Here is an 18,079-nt window from a genome sequence, read left to right as displayed (position 1 = left end):
GTGGGAATAAGGAAAAAGGGGGAAACCCCTTCTCCATTGTTGGTCCTCCCTGTGGTGTAGGAGATCCTGTTTCTCCACTGACTCTATGCTGGTTCCCTCCTGACCAGAGGAGAGGACAGTAGACAGGCCAGGACAGGTGGCCTGGACACCAGATGCTTGTCTGCTGACTGTACAGTCCTCTATTTTAGAACAGTTTCCAGAAGTGATAGGAGGGAATGGGTAGGGAAGCTAAATATAGTTCTTGGGACATAGAACTCATCTGGGCGGGTCAGTTCTCTGTTCACTGTGTGTTGTCCATCGCTGGAGTTTCTATCCCCTGCCAGATGATCCTGACCGCCTGCCCTTGCACTGAGACTGTTTCTTGCTTGTATTTGGACACGTCTTTGCTCACCGTGCTGTTAGGCCTGTCTCTGGCTGGTCCTTCTGTGGTTCTTTTTTGCCCTAAGATCTCCTACCAAACCTGTGAGTCCTGTGGGCCTGGACATATGGGGGAAGAAAGGGCTGGGCATGGTGAGAGGACAGTTGGAAGAGGGTCTTTTAGATAATTGAAGATAGGAGTTGAGGCTAAGGCCTGGGCTAAAGCAGGAGCAAAGACAGAGGGCAAGACTGTTTGGAACCTGCACTTGTGTTTAGAACTGGGGCTGGTATTTGAGATCTGACCTGTTGTTGATCAGGATTGAGAATGGCAATATAGACTGCCTTTGACGATACTAAATTCCCTTTACCACTCGGCCATAACTAGAGTTTCAGAATGGGATGGGAGGTCGTTTCTTTCAGTATGGGATAGGCTGGGGCTCCAGCTAAGGGCTGATAACTCAGTTTGGGATTGAGCTGGAGCTTTTGGGTCTCTGAGCGACTTCTTCTCCCAGGCTCGCGATGTCGGCTGCACCGCGCCTTCTGCACCAGGAGCTATCCTGCCCTCTGTGCCTGCTGCTGTTCGACGCGCCAGTGACCGCTGAGTGTGGCCACAGTTTCTGCCGTGCCTGCCTGGGCCGCGTGGCCGGCGAGCCTGCGGGGGATGGCACGGTGCCCTGTCCCTGCTGTCAGGCACCCACGCGGCCGCAGGCGCTCAGCACTAACCTGCAGCTGGCACGCCTCGTGGAGAGTCTGGCGCAAGTGCCCCAAGGCCACTGCGAGGAACACCTAGATCCACTGAGCATCTACTGCGAGCAGGACCGCACACTTGTGTGCGGCGTGTGTGCCTCGCTGGGTTCGCACCGCGGCCACAGGCTGCTGCCGGCCGCGGAGGCCCACGCGCGCCTCAAGGTGTGGGGCCCAGCAGGGGTCGGGGTGGGATGGGGTTGTTCAACAGCGGGGTCTGGCCCACGGGAAGATATGTGGCTGCGTTGATTTGGATTATAAGCTTCGGAGGATAGAAGGTGCCTGGGGATGCTAAGGAGAGTGGGCGGGGCTAGGCAGCCAGCGACCGAGCCCTCGGAGCCGCCCGCAGTGCCCGGCTGAGTACAGCCGGGAGGAACTGCGCCGGCGCAGGTGGGGAGCAGCGCTGTGCGGTGCTCTTTGACCCGCGGCCACTATGGGAGTACCCGAGCCGGATCTGAGCAGGGTCTGTACCGGGCGGACTGGGAGTGGACGAACCGGGCGGGTCTGCTGGACCAGAAAATATGCATGGTGGGGATCCCTTGAAACTAGAAGGCAGAGGCGTGTCCAGGGTCCGGGGACCCCGCTGTCCCTCTGAGCACAGCTGCCTGGCTGCCGCCCACTAATCCGCTGAGGTTAGGAACAGGATCCCTAACGCAAAGGGAAGATGCAGCTGCAGGAGGCGGGCACGCCTGGCCTAGGCTCACAGCAGCCCGAGACTGTAGTCCAGGCTGGTTTCTAGTTGGAGTTGGAAGTTGTGTGACCCCGGAGGTTTACGGTCCTCACCCGCGCCAGGAAAAACACCCAGTCACAGGCGAATGGACACGCAGGCACACATCAGTTATGTGGTGTGCAGGCGAGAACTCACACGCACGCAGGCACCGGCAGACAAGTGTCCAAGTAGTGCAGGAACGTCAGTTATTATTTATTGGGCTATGGAAAAGCAAACAACAGGTGCAGAGACGAGGGAGGGAGGGAGGGAGGAGGAGGCTAGGGGCGGTTCTCCCGGGAGCGGGAAGCTGCAGCTTGGGTCTCCTGCGACCGCCCGCGCAGATCTACTTTCACCGCTTTGCTGCTCTCACCAGTCGCTCTCTGGAGAGGGTAGATCACAGTCCGGTCGATAGTCCAGCCTCCCGGACTTTCCTAGGGTCCAGTCTCACAGTCGTGTCTCTTGCTCCTGTATTGCTTAGTCCAGCCCAATTCTGGCTGTGGTCCCCCAGCATAGGGCAGCGGCCTCCTGCCCGGAGCCGCTCAACCCAGGCTCCCCTCTGCAGAGGACCCCAGAACGCCAAGCCTTGCTCATCATAGTAATCTGTGAAGAGAGAACAGAACTTGAGAAATGAAAGCGAAACTTCCAAGGGGCAGATGCGGAGGTCCAGTCTGCAGTGATCCGCATCAGCCCAGCCCTGAGCCTCGGGTCTGAAGAGGGAGACCCTAGAAACAAGCCTGAAGGAGGAGGGGGAGGACGGAAGGTCTGGGGCCTGTTTGATGCCTGCGACTTTGACAAGTTAGAGAGGTTGGGTCAGTCACCCACATACCAGACTCGGAGTGCTTGAATGGATTCCCCGGGTTGGGGGCTCACGCAACCGCCCGAAGCTGTGCGGCCAGCTCCTGCATGCCCATGTCCTGCAGGACCGTTGCTGTGAGTTCGGCGCCGTAGTCCTCGCAGTAGAACGCAACCAGCCTGTCGGTGAGGTCAATGGCATCCACCAGCTCAAGGGTCCCCCGAGGGATGCGCCGAAAGCCCTGGCGGAGCGGCACCAGGCCCAGCTTCAGCTTGAACTTCTTGAACTCCTCTTTAGTGAGGTTCTCCAGTGCCTCCAGGATGGCGTCGCGCTTGTTTGCCATGGCTCAGCCCTGCGACCTCTGAACCTGGGACTGCGGGCGTTTCGAGAGACAGGCTCAGCCTGGCCCACAGAGGGCGGGGACACCTCAAGAGAGGGTTTCTTGGGAGGAGACTGATCTGTCAGCCAGGAGCCGATGGTGCAGTCTTGTGGCTTCCCCTGGTTGAGTATTCCTCAGCAAATACCAGCAGTCAGACGAGGTTGACTATGATTGATGTTTAGTTTATGTAGTCCAGGCTGGCCTGAAAGCTGTTATACGGATTAGGCTGGCCTCAAACCTGTGATCCCCCTGCCTCAGCCCTTTGAGTGCTGGGGTTACAGACATGTACTACTGCACCCAGCTTCATTTCTCTTTTCATGCATTCTTCACTCATTACTGGGAGCCTGCTGAATGTCAAGTGCTATACTTGTATGGGGTGGGGGGCACGAAACTGCATTTGTGTTTGTGGTCCTTGCAAAGACCTGTGCTGGGGCTGACTGCTGAGGGGTGAGGTTAGGGAAAGTAAGGCCTTGAAGAGTTAAGGAAATAGACCAAGAAAACCAAAGGCACTTAGACTTTAGGAAAAGTATGGCCAAGGCCTGGAGATATGCAATGGATTTGGGACTAAGAAGAAGGCTGGCAAAGGAGCTGGCATTGAGCGGAAACTATAGATGGCAGGATTAGGGGTGTTTATGGTTTGGGGGTGGCATCCCTATAATTTCTTGTACTCTTTCCCTTAGACACAGCTCCCACAACAGAAGCTGCAGCTGCAGGAGGCTTGTATGCGCAAGGAGAAGAGTGTGGCTGTGCTGGAGCATCAGCTGGTAGAGGTGGAGGTGAGGGGGTGAGGGAGGCAGAGCCTTGGGACTCTCGGTCCAGGCTGAGGATCCCCAGGCAAGAATCTTCTCATCATTCCAGGAGACAGTGCGTCACTTCCGGGGAGCTGTTGGGGAGCAGTTAGGGAAGATGCGGGTGTTCCTGGCTGCACTAGAAAGCTCTCTGGATCGTGAAGCAGAACGAGTTCGGGGTGAGGCTGGGGTTGCCTTGAGGCGGGAGCTGGCAAGCCTGAACTCTTACCTGGAGCAACTGCGGCAGATGGAAAAGGTGCTGGAGGAGGTGGCCGATAAGCCACAGACAGAGTTCCTGATGGTGAGTGCTTCCCTTCACTGCCTCTTGGCCATGGCTCAGGCTCCAGAGACCTCATCCTGTTTTCATATGGGTACCCTGAAGCCCACAGAGGTGAAGGGACGAGCCAAGGTTTCATATCTGGGTTGGGCCTCTGAACGTTGTTCAAAATAGTGTTTAAAGTAGGGTGTCTAGTGGTACCAGTCATGTCACAGACATTACAGGCTTCTGTATTTATTAGGATAGTTTTCTAGCAGGTGAATATGAATTTCTGGGGTGAAGAGGGGCACGTTTTCCTACTCATGGGAAAGTAAATGTCCTATGGAGGCCTTGAGCCCTGGCTTTCTGATCTTACTGGCCCTATGCGCATCATGCTTGGCTGTCCTCCTCATTCCCAGAACTCCCCAGAATTCGCCCTGCTTTATCCCTCTGCTTATCTCCATTTTTGTTTTCTCTTTCTCCAGAAATACTGCCTGGTGACCAGCAGGTGAGATCTGCTGACTTTCTTTTGCTGAGTCTTTCAGGCACACTAGCTGGCTGTCCCTCTGCTCACAACATGCATTTCACCCCAGTCCGCTTGCAACCATCTCTGTGTACTTTGTGTTGAACACAGAAATGGACCAGAGCTGGTCCTTACCCCTGGAAACCTCACAGATGGGTGCTATAAGGCAGATGTGGGCAGGTCACAGGTATCATTTCAAGACTGCTGGGGAGGGAAAGGGACAGCCAGAGGAAGCTTTGCAGAGGAGGAGACATTGGAGATGGATCCTAGAGGAATGGATAGGACCAGGGGGATAGCACTGTAAGCATAGACGGGTGGAAGACCCCAGGCTGGCCTTAGGGATGGAACTACTGATCTGTCTGTCCTTAGCCTCTCAGATGTTGGGATTATTGGCATGCAGCATCATACCTGGCTTAAAAAATTTAAAATGTACATTTTCTATTCAGTTGCATTAAATACATTCACATCATATAACCATCACCTCCATTCATTTCTAGAAATTTCCCTTATTCCCAAATGAAAACTCCAATGAAAGAGTTTAAGGCAGGGGTGTGATGTGGGGAGGTCTCAGAACCCCAACAACCGGTGTCCTCTTATTCTTGGGGTAGTTCCTTTGCCCCCCTCTCCCCATTACCTCTCCACCCCCAGGCTGCAGAAGATCCTGTCAGAGTCACCACCACCGGCCCGTCTGGACATCCAGCTGCCTGTCATTTCAGATGACTTCAAATTCCAGGTGTGGAGGAAGATGTTCCGGGCACTGATGCCAGGTACTGAGAGGGGTGGCCCTGGGTTTAACTGTGGACTTGGTGGGACGTTCAAGACACAGAGGTGTGCCAACCCCAACCCAGAAAGCCATAGAAGGCACATTTTTTTTTTTTTTTTGAGGCACCTTTTACTTCTTTCCTCCTTGTAGCCCTCTAACTTGGGCTTGGAGGAAGACCTCTGGCATGGAGTTTATAGTGGTGAATGATGCGCAAAGAACTCTGCTGGCCTCAGGAGTGCTGCTGTGGCTGTTGTGTGAGCCTTGGCCATAGAGAAGATTCCTGCTAACTGGAGGCTGGTCTGCAGAGTTCCCGGAACCCCAGGGTCCAGCCTGGGTCAGACTGGGGGCTTGTGGCTGGGAGCTTGGAGAGAAGTGGTCTTTGGCCAGAAAGCAGAGAGGGGGTCCACCTTTCACACATGTAGGGAGGGTGAGAGGAGACAAGGGTGGTCCTTAAGTTGGTTGAGAGGAGGTTTCACTATTGTGTCTCTGGCAGCACTGGAGGAACTGACTTTTGACCCCAGCTCTGCGCACCCAAGCCTGGTGGTGTCTCCTTCGGGCCGCCGCGTGGAGTGCTCAGAGCAGAAGGCACCACCCGCGGGAGAGGACATACGCCAGTTCGACAAAGCGGTGGCAGTGGTGGCACAGCAGCTGCTCGCGGAAGGCGAGCACTACTGGGAAGTGGAGGTGGGCGACAAGCCGCGCTGGGCCCTGGGCGTGATGGCGGCCGACGCGCCCCGCCGTGGCCGGCTGCACGCGGTCCCCTCCCAGGGCCTGTGGCTGCTCGGCCTGCGAGAGGGCAAGATCCTGGAGGCGCACGTGGAGGCCAAGGAGCCGCGTGCATTGCGCACCCCGGAGAGGCGGCCATCGCGCGTGGGCCTCTACCTCAGCTTCTGTGACGGCGTCCTCTCTTTCTATGACGCCAGTGACGCTGACGCGCTTGTGCTGCTCTTTGCTTTCCACGAGCGCCTGCCCGGGCCGGTGTACCCCTTCTTCGACGTGTGCTGGCACGACAAGGGCAAGAATGTCCAGCCACTGCTGCTGGTGGGGCCTGACAGTGAGGACGCCTGAGCCGCGCAGGGATGGGGATGGGGCCTGGAGAAGGCGGTGGGCCTTAGGTCGCCTTTGTCAGGCCTGGAGGGGGTCGGGTTGCTAGGGCTGAAGACCAGGCTCAGGGGTGGGTACTGGAGACTATCCAAGGGTTTTAGGTATGCAGGCTGGGATGGAGAGGGGACTGCTGGAGACTGGTGGCGTCAAAAGGATCCATAAGGAAGGGAGATCTAGGCGGCTCAGTGAGGAAATCCGTTTGGGCCTAAGAGTTCCAGGAAGAAGCGGAGGTTGAGAGAGGCTGAGGAAAGGGGTCACGTTGGGTGAGGATCTTGGGATGTCTGTGGAGCAATATAGTCCCTTCAGCGATGCAGCCCACTCTTCCTTAGGACCCCTTCTTAAAGCTGCAGACTCCTCACAACTGAAGGCTTTTCAGTTAAATGCTTGCTTCAAACGGCCGTTTTAAAGCACAGAACAAGCCTGGCTGAGTGGTGGTGGATGCCTGTAAATCCTGGCACTCAGGAGGCTGAGGCAGGAGGATGGCTGGTTGGAGGCCAGCTTGGCTACATAGATAGCAAAGTTGTCTCAAGCAAACAAATATGCACAGAACACTGCTTGATAAAACTTTGCTGTTTCCGAGGTAGTAGAGAGGGAGAGGTCAAAGATGGTTTCTTTCTTTTCTTCTCTCTTTCTCAGTTACCTTTATCTCTGTCTCTCCTTGCAGACATGGCCTTGCTGTGTAGCCGAGGCTAGCCGGGAACTCACTTGTGGTCTAGATTGGCTTCAAATTCTTTTTTTGTTCTGTTTTGTTTGAGACAGGGCCTCCTTGTAGCCCCAGCTGGTCTGGAACTCCCTATGTAGAGCAGGCTGACCTCAATCTTACAGAGAGCCATCCGCCTTTGCTCCCCCAAGTGCTAGGATTAAGGGCATGTGCCATCATTTTGATCTGCTCCCTCAGTCTCCAGAGTGCTGGGATTACATATGTAAAGATGGTCTCTTGTAACCAGTTTCTTGGTGGCCTGATGCTCCTGGTCACACCAGTACTTGGTGTGGGATCTTACTGAGAGCACACCTGCTTGTTTAGTCAGCTATCAGAGCTGGTGGAAACGTAGCCAGAGTATGTTCCCTCAGTTCAACTATCATTTAAAATCTGCCAGAGCTTATGCAGAGTGAGAAAACCGACTCTGTTTATTTCTCTTTGCCTCTGGAATATGTTTACTGCTTTGAACACTGAGGAAATCACCTGTTTCTCACCAAGAGAAAGAGCTCGGCACTAATGCCTTGCAGGCCCTGCTGGTGTCAGAGACCGGGAAGCTTTCCCTAGGGCTTCCAGAATTGTCCTTTACAGTCTTTTTTAGTTAAATGTCTGTGTACACATGAGTGCAGGCACCCGTGGAAGTCAGAGGCACTGGATCCCCTGGAGCTGGATTTGTGAGCTGCCTGAAGTGGGTACTGGGAATCAAACTTGGGTCCTCTGCAAGAACAGTACATACTCTTAACCACTAAAGCTTCTCTCCAGCCTACTTTCTTTGATTTGAAATCAAAGGCTCATTTCTTGGACTCTGGCGTGACCGCTGAGGCCCCAGGTCTCTGCAGGGAGAGGCTTACAGGGGTTTTATTATGCTCCTCTTCCTGGGCCTGCTGCTGTGTGAAAGGCCCTAGGGTTGTCTGATACCTGGTGCCCATGTAGGATTTTCTTGAAGGCTGGTGTGGACTCGGCAAAAAGAAGGTTGTTGGTAGGGGAAGAAAGGCCTAAAGATCTGGCTGGGGAGGGAGGGACAAGCTTGATTGCTAGACTCTGGCTTCAGGAATAAGGGAAGTTCAATTTCAGAAGCCCTTTCATGGCAGCAAAGAAAACAATAAAGCAAAAAGGTTGTTTGGTTGTAAAGCTTAGTATCATTAAGAAAAACTGTTTTAAGGGTACGGATGTAGTCAGTTGGTAGAGTGCTTGCCTAGCCTGTGTCTGATCCCTTTCCAAGCACCCATAAAGCAGGCATGGCAGCCCATGTCTGTAATCTCAGCATTGGGAGATGGAGGCAGGAAGGTTAAAAAATTCAAGGTCATCTTTGGCTGCAGCCTGGGACAAATGAGAGTCATCTCCTTCCTCATTAAATCTATGTGAAAAGACAATTATCAGGCAATTGCCCTTTCCGTTCTCCCCCTTTGAAAAAATACTTTGATGATTTCATACACTGTATTTTGATCATATTTCACCCTCCTCCCCAGCTCCTCCCAGGCCCACCCCTTTCCCTACCCACCCAACTTTGTGTCCTGTGTTTTTTAATTACACACACACACTCATATATATATATATACATATGTGTGTGTGTGTGTGTGTGTGTATGTGTGTATGTGTGTGTACACATTTGTTCCATGACATGCATGTGCAGGTCAGAAGACAGTTTGCAGGAGCTGGTCCTTCTCCTTCCACTATGTAGATCTTGGGTATTGAACTCAGGTTGTCACCCTTGGCGGCAAGTGCCTTCACCAGCTGAACCTTCTTGCTGGCCCCTTTCCATCTTGACAGATCAATTTGTCCCTAAAAACATGTATGTTTAATTTCCAGCTTTGGGGTGTAGGCAAGGACAAACCTGTAGTCACCCAGAACTTTCAACAACTCCTTGTCTACTTGGAAAAGCCTGACTTTGGCTCAGCTTCTGAGGTGTTATGCCATTCTTCAGGCTCCCCTGTGCCACCACCCTGTATACATGCACACACTGGCCTTACTGAAGCCGTGGAATCCCCTACTCCCTACTGCATCATGGAAGTCTTTGGAAGGCTGTTCCCCTCACTCATCTTCCAACACTCTTTTGAAAGTTTCTTCCCCTTTCTTCACTGCATGAGCCCCTAGAAAGTCTGTTGCTTTTCACTCTTTTTGTAATGTACAGCTGTGATGCTGAACTGTCTGTACTTAAGCCATGGGTGTGTGTGTGCAAGGGCCCAAAGTTTCTTAGGAAATGGGCGCTTGTGGGATCAGTTGCTAAGATTAATCATGCATAGACATTATTAGGACAGATGTCTGTGTGAGAGAAAATAGGCTGTCACGGGCTTTTTTCTGCACAAAGTTGCTGCAGCTTGAACTATGTGCACTAAGGGAAGTTATCCGTGTCAGTCATGGTGGGAGCTGAGTTGGCAGGAAATGTCTCATTGAGGTATCCCTGTGGGGTGGTGGCTACTTGAACTGAAAGTCTATCCAGGAGTAGGAAGGTGAAATGTGAATGGAGAAGTGGGTCCTGCAGCACCGTGTTCTGAAGGACCAGCATCTCTTCTCTCAGGCCTGCTATGCTGTGAGAGTGGGATTTGTTCCCACCGCCAGAACTCTCAGGTTGAGGCTCAGCTCCACTGTAATGATGGGAGGTAGGGAAGCCTAACAGTCGCCTCTAAGAAGGTATTAATTACTTCCCTCCAGACTGGATGAGCATTTTTTTCTTTTTATGTGCTTTATTGAAATGGTTCAAAAGGAAGATACTTGTAATAAAAACATCATGAACAAAAGGCAACAGTAGGTACGACCTTACTTTTTCTATTACCTTTCAGAATCTATAAGCAATTTTTACATTTTTTTGGTCTTTTTGAGACAAAGTCTCCCTATTGCCCCCGCTGGCCTGGAACTTGTTATGTAGACCAGGCTGGCCTCCATCTCACAGAGCTCCTCCTGCCTCTGCCTCCTGAGTGCTGGGATTAAAGGCACATGGTACCATGCACAGCAGATTTTACATTTTTTCAATATATTTTTATTATTTTGTATGCATGAATGTATTGCCTGTATGTATGTAAGTGCACCCATGTCATATAGTGCCCATGGAGGTCAGAAGAGTGTGTCAGATTACCCTGGAACTGGAGTTATAGATGGTTGTTAGCTGCCCTGTAGGTGCTGGGAATCAAACCTGGATCCTCTGCAAGGATCCTAACCATTGAGCCATCTCTTCAGCCCCAGTTTTCACTTTTTTTTTGTCTTTTTGAAGCAGGGTCTCCCTGTAGCCCCAGCTGTCCTGGAACTCACTATGTAGACCAGGCTGGCCTTGAACTCATGGAGATCCGCCTGCCTCTACTTCCCAAGTGCTGGGACTACAGGCATGTACCACCATGCCCAGCTCACAGTTTTTACATTTTTAAGCTTGCAATTATTTTTCATTTTACTGCCTTGACAAATATTTATGTAAGTAATTAAAAATAAAATAACTGATCCATAATAATGATGCAAGGAGTAATGCTTGAAAACTATTGCATAGCAAATCACTGTGGGAGTAAGATATTCAAATAGTGTAAAATGTTTATTGTCATAATATGTTTCATAGGTCATAAATGTATTCATATACTTATATAATCTCTGGGTTCCAGAGTGGGATGATTATGAGTGGTTAACTACTGGGCCAGTAAGATGGCTCAGCAGGTACAGGCACTTGTGAAGGTTGTCAATCTGAGTTCAATCCCTGGGACACATATGGTAGAAGGAAAGAACTGACTTTGGAAAAGTATTTTCTGAACTCCATAAGCATAAATATGTGCTTTTGTGTTTGTGTGCACACACACATGCACGTACACGCACACACACACTAAGATGTAACAACTTTATTTTTAAAAAGTTATTAGTTATTGAGAAAGTATCTCTAATAAAGTGAGTTTGCTTCCTTGGCTTTCTCTTGCTTCTTTTGTGCATGTATGTTTGTATGTGAGGGTGCATGTGTGGCTGTGTGTGGATGCATGAGTGTGCATTTGTGCAGAGACCAGATGTTGATGTCAGATGTCATCTTTGATTGCCCTCTGATTTATGAACTGAGATGGGCTCTTGCTGAACCCAGAACTGGAGGTTGCCGATTTGGCTAGTTTATTTAGCCAGCTCGCTCTGGGATCCCTCTCTCTGCTTCCCGAGTGCAGGGATTACGGCAGATTGCCATGCCCACTCAGCATTTATGTGCATTCTGGAGATCTGAAATTGGTTCCCATTGCGTGGCAAGCACCTTAGCCTCTGAGCCATTTCCCCAGCCATCTTGCTGGTTTTAGCACACAACCTGCTTGGAGACAGGATAGGAATGGCCTGATTTACCAACCATGCTGCATTCTTTAATAAGAAGCAAGCAGGATTTTGTAGGATGTATATCCTAGGATGGCTCTATTTGTGCCACCCACTTCTTCCAAAGCTTTCTGCACAGGATGTGAGGCTGCAACTTCCCCTGTGGTGGTGATGATAAGTACTCCTCCTCCTAGTGGAGCAAACCAGACCAGGAGCTCTGTCCTGCCACTGTCTCCCGTATGTGCCAGCAGAAGCCCAGGATAGCTTCGTTTAGTATTTGCCTCTTCTAGATTTCAGCCTCAAATTGAGCAAAAGAATCCCAGGTTGATTGGTAACAGCTTCACCTCCCACTTTTCTCCTGTGTGTGGAACATCTTGTGTCCCTTTTCAGAAGCCAAGCAGATGTTGGTATCATGTTCTTGGACTTCCCGAACTCTGAGCTAAGTAAACCTAGGTCTTTATACATTACCAAGCCAGGTATTTCGTTATGGTAACATAGACTGACAACTTCTCCCTCCTAGGAAAGCTGAGACCCCAGAGTAACTGACTGCTGAGACATTTTCTGTGTCTTCTATTGTCCTGGCATAGCACAGCAAATCCATACCTGCCAAAAACATGTTTAAATTTGAAAGCAAAAGTGTACTGAGAGCTTTCTATGTGTCATACTTTTGTAAAATACCTCATTCATCTTCACAACACTGGGTCTCACAACAACTAAAGCTCCGCCAGGTTCTGTGGCCCTTATGCTGGGGTCCCAGTATTCTCTAGATGTAAAAGATATGGCCTTGCTTTAAAAAAAAATTACTTTTATTTTATGTGTATGAGTGTATTGCCTGCATGTTTCTAAGTGCACCTGTATCATGTAATGCCCATGGAGGTCAGAAGAGGGTGTCAGATCCCTTGGAATCGGAGTTACAGATGTTTGTTAGCTGCCATGTGGCTGCTAGGAACTGAACCTGGGTCCTTTTGAAGAACAGCCAGTGCTCTTAACCGCTGAGCTATCTCTCTAGGTCCTGGCCTTGCTTTTTAAAAGGGGATAGCGTAGTAGGTGGTCTTGTAAGACACGGGCTAGAAATTTTGTTCCTGTGGTCCTTATCCTAATGGAAAACAATTTAATGATTTTATTTATTTTATTATTTATTTATTTATTATTTATTGAGACAGGGTCTCCCTCAGCTATCAGCTATCCTGGAACTCACTATGTAGACCAGGCTGGCCTTAAACTCACAGATATCCGCCTGCTTCTGCCTCCCGAGTGCTGGGATTAAAGGCGTGCACCACCATGCCGGGCTTTATTTATTTTTATTTTTTTATTTTCTTGTCTTTTTGAGACAGTTTCCCTGTAGACCCAGCTGGCCTGAAACTCACTATGTAGACCAGGCTGGCCTGGAACTCATAGAGATCCGCCCGCCTCTGCCTCCTGAGTGCTGGGACTAAACATGTGCACCACCACACCCAGCAACAATTTAATTATTTAATATGTATGTCTATATGATCATATTTGTAATACATGAAAAGAACCCTGGATTAATGGATCTGCAAAGTGTGGAGTAAACAAGAGCAGAGACTGAGCAGTTGGGGTGGTGCAGAGCTGAGATCTGAGTGAGACAGCAGTGGCTTAGCGAGCATGGGGGCAGTGGGAGGGAGATCGGGTAAGTCAGAGAGAACTATTAACAGGTTTATGGACAGATTGGGGATATCAGTCACAGAAAACACCATGTGTTCTGTGCAGGGTAATATAGCAAGATGTGCTCTTTTTCAATTTGGAGAAGTAGAGAGATTCTAGTTGTTGAAGAGAAGAGTGAGAGAAGATGTCAGAGAAAGTCCAGAGTGAGCCTTGGTGGATGCTTTGATTGGAGCAATGTTGGGACCTCTGGAGGAGGCTGGGCTTAGGATACTGAGAAGACCCTAAAACTTCCAGAGGGAAAGGGAAGAGTTTGCTTCTTCTCACCAAGCACAATGTGAAGATTCTTTCTTACTCTCAATAAAGAAGTTGTACGTGGAAAACGGGGTGACTTCGATCTTCTTGTACCCTGTCCTGGCTGCTGTTTGCGTCTTTTCCACGAGCTCAGCCTTCTCATTAGCTGGGAAGATATTGGGCATGTCACCCATGTTCAGCAGCATGTTCATGTTGATATCTTCCACAAATGAGAGAGAGACTGTTTATGGAGCCCACCTGTCTCCTTCAGTGCTATAAATAACTCACCCACCTGTCTGGGCACTAACTCGACTCCCCACTAAGTGCAGTTGTGTCCGGCAACCCTGGTATAAAAACCCCCTGGTTTCTTTGTCTAGTTGTAGATGCCTGGTTCCTGCAGACAGCCTCTACCTCTCGCTGTATCTTCCTTGAATAAAGGAAGATCTATTCCTTGCCTGTTGCAGGTCTGGCTCTGGTTTCTTGTCTCCTATTTTTCTATCTTTCCTTTTATTCTCCAAAAATTGAAGTCAGGTTTTGCTGCAACTACACTTACCTGCCAAGCCATCTTGTCAGCCTACCATCCAAGATTTCTTTGGTAACAATTTCAGAGGGTCTCAGTTCCTCATGATGGACAAGGCCTTGTAGAGCAGCTCAAATCATGGAAGTGAGAGTGTGTGGTGGAGGCTGTTCACGTACAGGTGGATCAAGAAGCTGAGAGAACGAAGAACTGGGGTTGCGTGTGACCTTCATGTGTCCTTTTAGTTGCCTTCACTTCCCTATTTCTGCCAGCTAGGCCCCATATTGTAAAAGTTTCATACCTGGAGCCTGCCAAAACACCACCAGCATTTGACACATGAGCCTAGCTCTCTTGGTAGAATACCTGCTTTGCATGCACAAACCCCTGAGCTTGATTTTCAGCACTGTAAAACTAGATATGCACACCTGTAATTCCAGCACCTGGGAGATAGAGGTTCAAGGATCAGAAGTTTAAGGTTATCCTCAGCTACAAAGGGAGTTTAAGGCCAGCCTGGGCTAGTTGAATTCCTGTCTTAACAATGACAGCAGCAGCAGCAGCAGCAGCAGCTTTGGCTGGAGATGGACCTCAGTTGATAGAGAGCTTGCCTAGCATGCACAAGGCCTTGGGTTTGATCCCATAAACCAGGTGCAGTAGAACATACCTCTTATTCAAGAAATTGGAAGGTAGAGGCAAGTTCAAAGCTCATCCTTGGCTGCATACTGAAGTCAAGACCAGCCTGGGCTAGAGAGACTATCATGAACAAATACGCAAGTACCATGGGCCTGTGGGGGCCTTTCCCCTTCTTCAGTTTCTGTTTCCTGTCTGCCATAAAGAACTTGGTCTGCCACACGCTCTCTGCCATGATGTTCTGTCCAGTACAAGAGGCCAGGCGACCATGAACTGAGCTCTCTGAAACCATGAGCCAAATAAATTCTTTCTCCTAACACTAAAGCCAAGTAACACAGAAATAGAGGAGTTGGGTCCTTAGCAGACATCCTCTGGCTACCTAGTTGTGATGGCCCCACGGTCCCTATCCTGTTCTCCTTGGCTCAGAAAAGGAAACTATGGTCTCCACATGGGTTTTATTTTGAGTAATTTCCTCACTTTGTTTGCGGTTGGGAGCCCTTTGTGGTGGCAGGAGGGGAAATGTCACAACTCTTTCACTGGGGTGATGACAATGAAAACTTGCAGCACTAGCCCTGCCCTCTCACTAGGAAGTCTTAAAAGCTGTGTCTGCTGCCATCTTCAGAATGCAGGGCATCCTGTTGTGACACACTGTCCTCCAGGCATGACTAGACCATTGTCCTCTTCAACTGTCAGCAGCTGATTACTGGAAGGAGACTTGAACAAGATTGGACCTATTAACTTTTTCCATCATGGAAGAGGGGAGGAGGATCTCATGCTGCCTCTTTCCAAGGACTTATAGTCAATTAACGGGTTGGGGGAAGAACTCATAGGGCCATGCCTATCCCAAGATATGACATTTTCTTTAGTAGCTGTTTGCAAGTTGCCATGCTCCAGTAAGTAACCCTGATTCAACTCATTTGTTTGCCCAGCTAGACTTAAATGGAATTGTTTCATTGATCTGTTGGTGAGATGATGTTTGTCTAACATCTCCTCAGAAAAGATCACACAGCAAGGGCTTTGACCAATCACATTTTGTCCTTAGCATTGTGCCTATTTTTTTTTTTTTTTTTTTTTTTTTGGTGCTGGGGAGGTACCATGTGGTTCTCCCAAGTCTTCTCCAGAAATTACAATTATCAAACTCAAATTCTTTTTCTTTCTGCCAACATCATAGGAAATAATTACTTAATATTACTACTCCTGTGCCATTGCATATATTATTATTTTTCTTTTTGGTACTGGGCATGGAAGTATTATGCAGCAATGTCCTGTGAGATACAATCTTCTATCTTGGAGGGAGGCTTGTTAAGACACAGGATGTTCTAAGGGGAGGTGCAAAAGGTATTCTAGGGGAGGTGAAACATTCCATTCACAGGGAATGTCCTAAAGCTCAGGAAGTAGACAACTCAATAGCTTCAGGAAGTCCCTGAAACTGACCAGATTCACTAGGCTCCTCCCCTCCCTCCCTAAGCATATATCAGCTCTAAGAACTTAGTGAGAGACTCTCAGATCAGTCTAGCTACCTAGAAGAGGCTCAGACCAGCTGAGCTACCCAGAAAAGACTGTCTAACCTGTCAGGTGGCCTGCAGGTTGTGCAGTGCGCTCCAGGTTTCCAGCTTTTGTGAGCTGCATCACGTTGATACGGGTGCCTTTCTGCTCCTGTTACTCCTCACAGTACTCATGTAAGTAACCCCAGTAAAACTCATTGGCTTACCAAGTTGGCCTTTGGTGGTATCCTTTGGTCTGTTGTTGGTTCCCTGTCTGGAGTGAGTAGTTGTTTGTTCACATGTCCCCAGGAATAGTGTCACACAACAGGAACCAGGGCCTTACTCATGCAAAGCAAGTGCCCTGCTATTGAGCACTATTGCAAACTCTAAGCAGGTATTTTCATTTTTAATTAGCATATAAGGGTTATACATATTAACGGAGTACAGCATAGTGTCTCCGTACATGTGTACAATGTGAAGTGATCAAATCAGAATGACTGACGTATCCATGACATCAAATTTCTTATTGTATGTATTTAGTGATAAGCTATATCTTCTAAAAATTGCTCATTCATCTTACTTGCTCATTTTCTTAAAAAAATATTTTTTTTGACTTTTTGAGACAGGGTCTTCCTATATCCCTAGCTGACCTGGAACTCACTATGTAGACATGTGCCAGCAAGCCTGCCTTAAAATTTTTTTAATTGAATTTTTGTGTATTTCATACATAAAATCATCTTTACACCCCTTCCCCCTTCCCCTTTGGCACCCTCCCATAGCCCCCCCACTGGAGTTCATACATTCTGTCATTTGTATTAAGGCCTAGTGTCAGCTCTTCTTCACTCAGCAGTAATCAGATGGCACACGCCTGTAGTCCCAGCACTTGGGAGGCAGAGGCAGGGATGAGGCCAACCTGGTCTACATAGTGAGTTCCAGGTCAGCTGGGGCTACAGGGAGACCGTGTCAAAAAAAAAAAAAAAAAAAAAAAAAAAAAAAAAAAGGATTGGGGCCTACAGTTCCTTTCCACAGTTCTGTGCTGGGTTTTTATCTACCTAAGTTTGGTCTTGTGCATGCTGATACCACTGCTGTAGGTTTGTATGAGAAGAGATTCAGGAGTCTGTAAGACCATTTCTGTATGGTCATGTACCTTCTCCCTGGCTCTTAAAATCTTTCCACTCCCTCTTCCACAATGGTTCCCGAGCCCTGGGTGGGTGGACCTCAATACAGGAGTTCTGTTCAAGGACCCACACTCTGCTGACTCTTATTCTCTGCACTTTGGCCATTTGTGGCCTTTTGTGTTCCTGGCCCACTGTTGCATGAGGGAGCTTCATTGATGGGAATTGAAAGATGCAGTAGTGTTCTCTTCATCCCTTGTTCTATGTTCTGTGACTCTTAGGTGTGATGGACCAGTCCAGACCGGGGCAGTTCAGTCCGACAGGAACAGGGTCGTCGAGAGGGTGGACAAGGAGTCGGCGAGTGACAAACAGACACAAAGGAGCTTGAGGGCAATCTTTGCAGTTGCAAGGTTTGAGATATATACAGCAAAGATTACAAAAACCGCAGAACAGTCATGCTAAGATTTACAATTCCAGAGGTGAAAGTAAAACAATTTTGCCAACACATTTCCCTATCTTATCAACCTGGTACTAGACAGTAAATTCCTGCTTTACTGTGGTTTTTGCTGCCAGCCTTTCTCACACACTTAGGATTCTGCTCGGCTTTGTAGTTCCAGGTCAGAATGACCTTAACCCACCAAGCACTTTCAACACCAGCTGTGCCTGATATTACTTTTTTAACTATTTGATAATATTCCTTGCTTATTTGTGGTGGGCCATAGGGCTTCTAAGTTATTTTTTAACTCCATAGGTCCCAAGAAGGGCCATCCCATGTTAGGGACCTATGAAACCATACTTTTACCCTACCAATTTTCAAATACAGTCTATATTTGCCCTTTAATGGTCTTATTGATTTTTGTAAAAAGACACCAAGGTGGTCTTGATTTTACCAATTTATCCATGAATTGTAATGAATAACAAGAAACCTTCTATTTATATTTACCCATCTATATTTTTCTTCTAGAAATCCATTATTCCCTGGACTTTCCAGCATTAATTCTATTTAACTACTTCTCACTATGTCTAAAATAGCTTTCATTAAAATATCT

General features: G+C 48.8%; 2 protein-coding genes across 2 annotated transcripts; one reads left to right on the top strand and one right to left on the bottom strand.

Moving 5' to 3' along the window:
• Positions 1-785: 785 nt before the first annotated feature.
• Positions 786-8,611, top strand: Trim72 (tripartite motif containing 72). Its single transcript, XM_008823793.3, has 6 exons — positions 786-1,266; positions 3,663-3,758; positions 3,841-4,071; positions 4,512-4,534; positions 5,198-5,316; positions 5,806-8,611. The coding sequence occupies exons 1-6, from the start codon at positions 877-879 to the stop codon at positions 6,378-6,380; spliced, it is 1,434 nt and encodes a 477-aa protein (XP_008822015.1). The 5' UTR covers positions 786-876; the 3' UTR covers positions 6,381-8,611.
• Pydc1 (pyrin domain containing 1) lies at positions 2,000-3,001 on the bottom strand. Its single transcript, XM_008823790.3, has 2 exons — positions 2,637-3,001; positions 2,000-2,410 (listed from the first exon to the last, which is right to left on the bottom strand). Exon 1 carries the CDS (start codon positions 2,944-2,946, stop codon positions 2,677-2,679), a length of 270 nt encoding a protein of 89 aa, XP_008822012.1. The 5' UTR covers positions 2,947-3,001; the 3' UTR covers positions 2,000-2,410; positions 2,637-2,676.
• Positions 8,612-18,079: the final 9,468 nt, after the last annotated feature.

This window comes from Nannospalax galili, unplaced genomic scaffold, assembly GCF_000622305.1.
Source record: "Nannospalax galili isolate Female #2095 unplaced genomic scaffold, S.galili_v1.0 scaffold788, whole genome shotgun sequence".
Taxonomy (NCBI): Eukaryota; Metazoa; Chordata; class Mammalia; order Rodentia; family Spalacidae; genus Nannospalax; species Nannospalax galili.
This window is presented reverse-complemented; position numbering and strand designations above follow the sequence as displayed.

Bases quoted from the DNA above. Each gene is read 5' to 3' on its own strand.
- Pydc1 (XM_008823790.3), bottom strand. From the start codon at position 2,946: ATGGCAAACAAGCGCGACGCCATCCTGGAGGCACTGGAGAACCTCACT.
- Trim72 (XM_008823793.3), top strand. From the start codon at position 877: ATGTCGGCTGCACCGCGCCTTCTGCACCAGGAGCTATCCTGCCCTCTG. The intron at 4,072-4,511 runs GTGAGTGCTTCC...CTCTTTCTCCAG, and splicing joins CACAGACAGAGTTCCTGATG to AAATACTGCCTGGTGACCAG. The intron at 4,535-5,197 runs GTGAGATCTGCT...CTCCACCCCCAG, and splicing joins TACTGCCTGGTGACCAGCAG to GCTGCAGAAGATCCTGTCAG.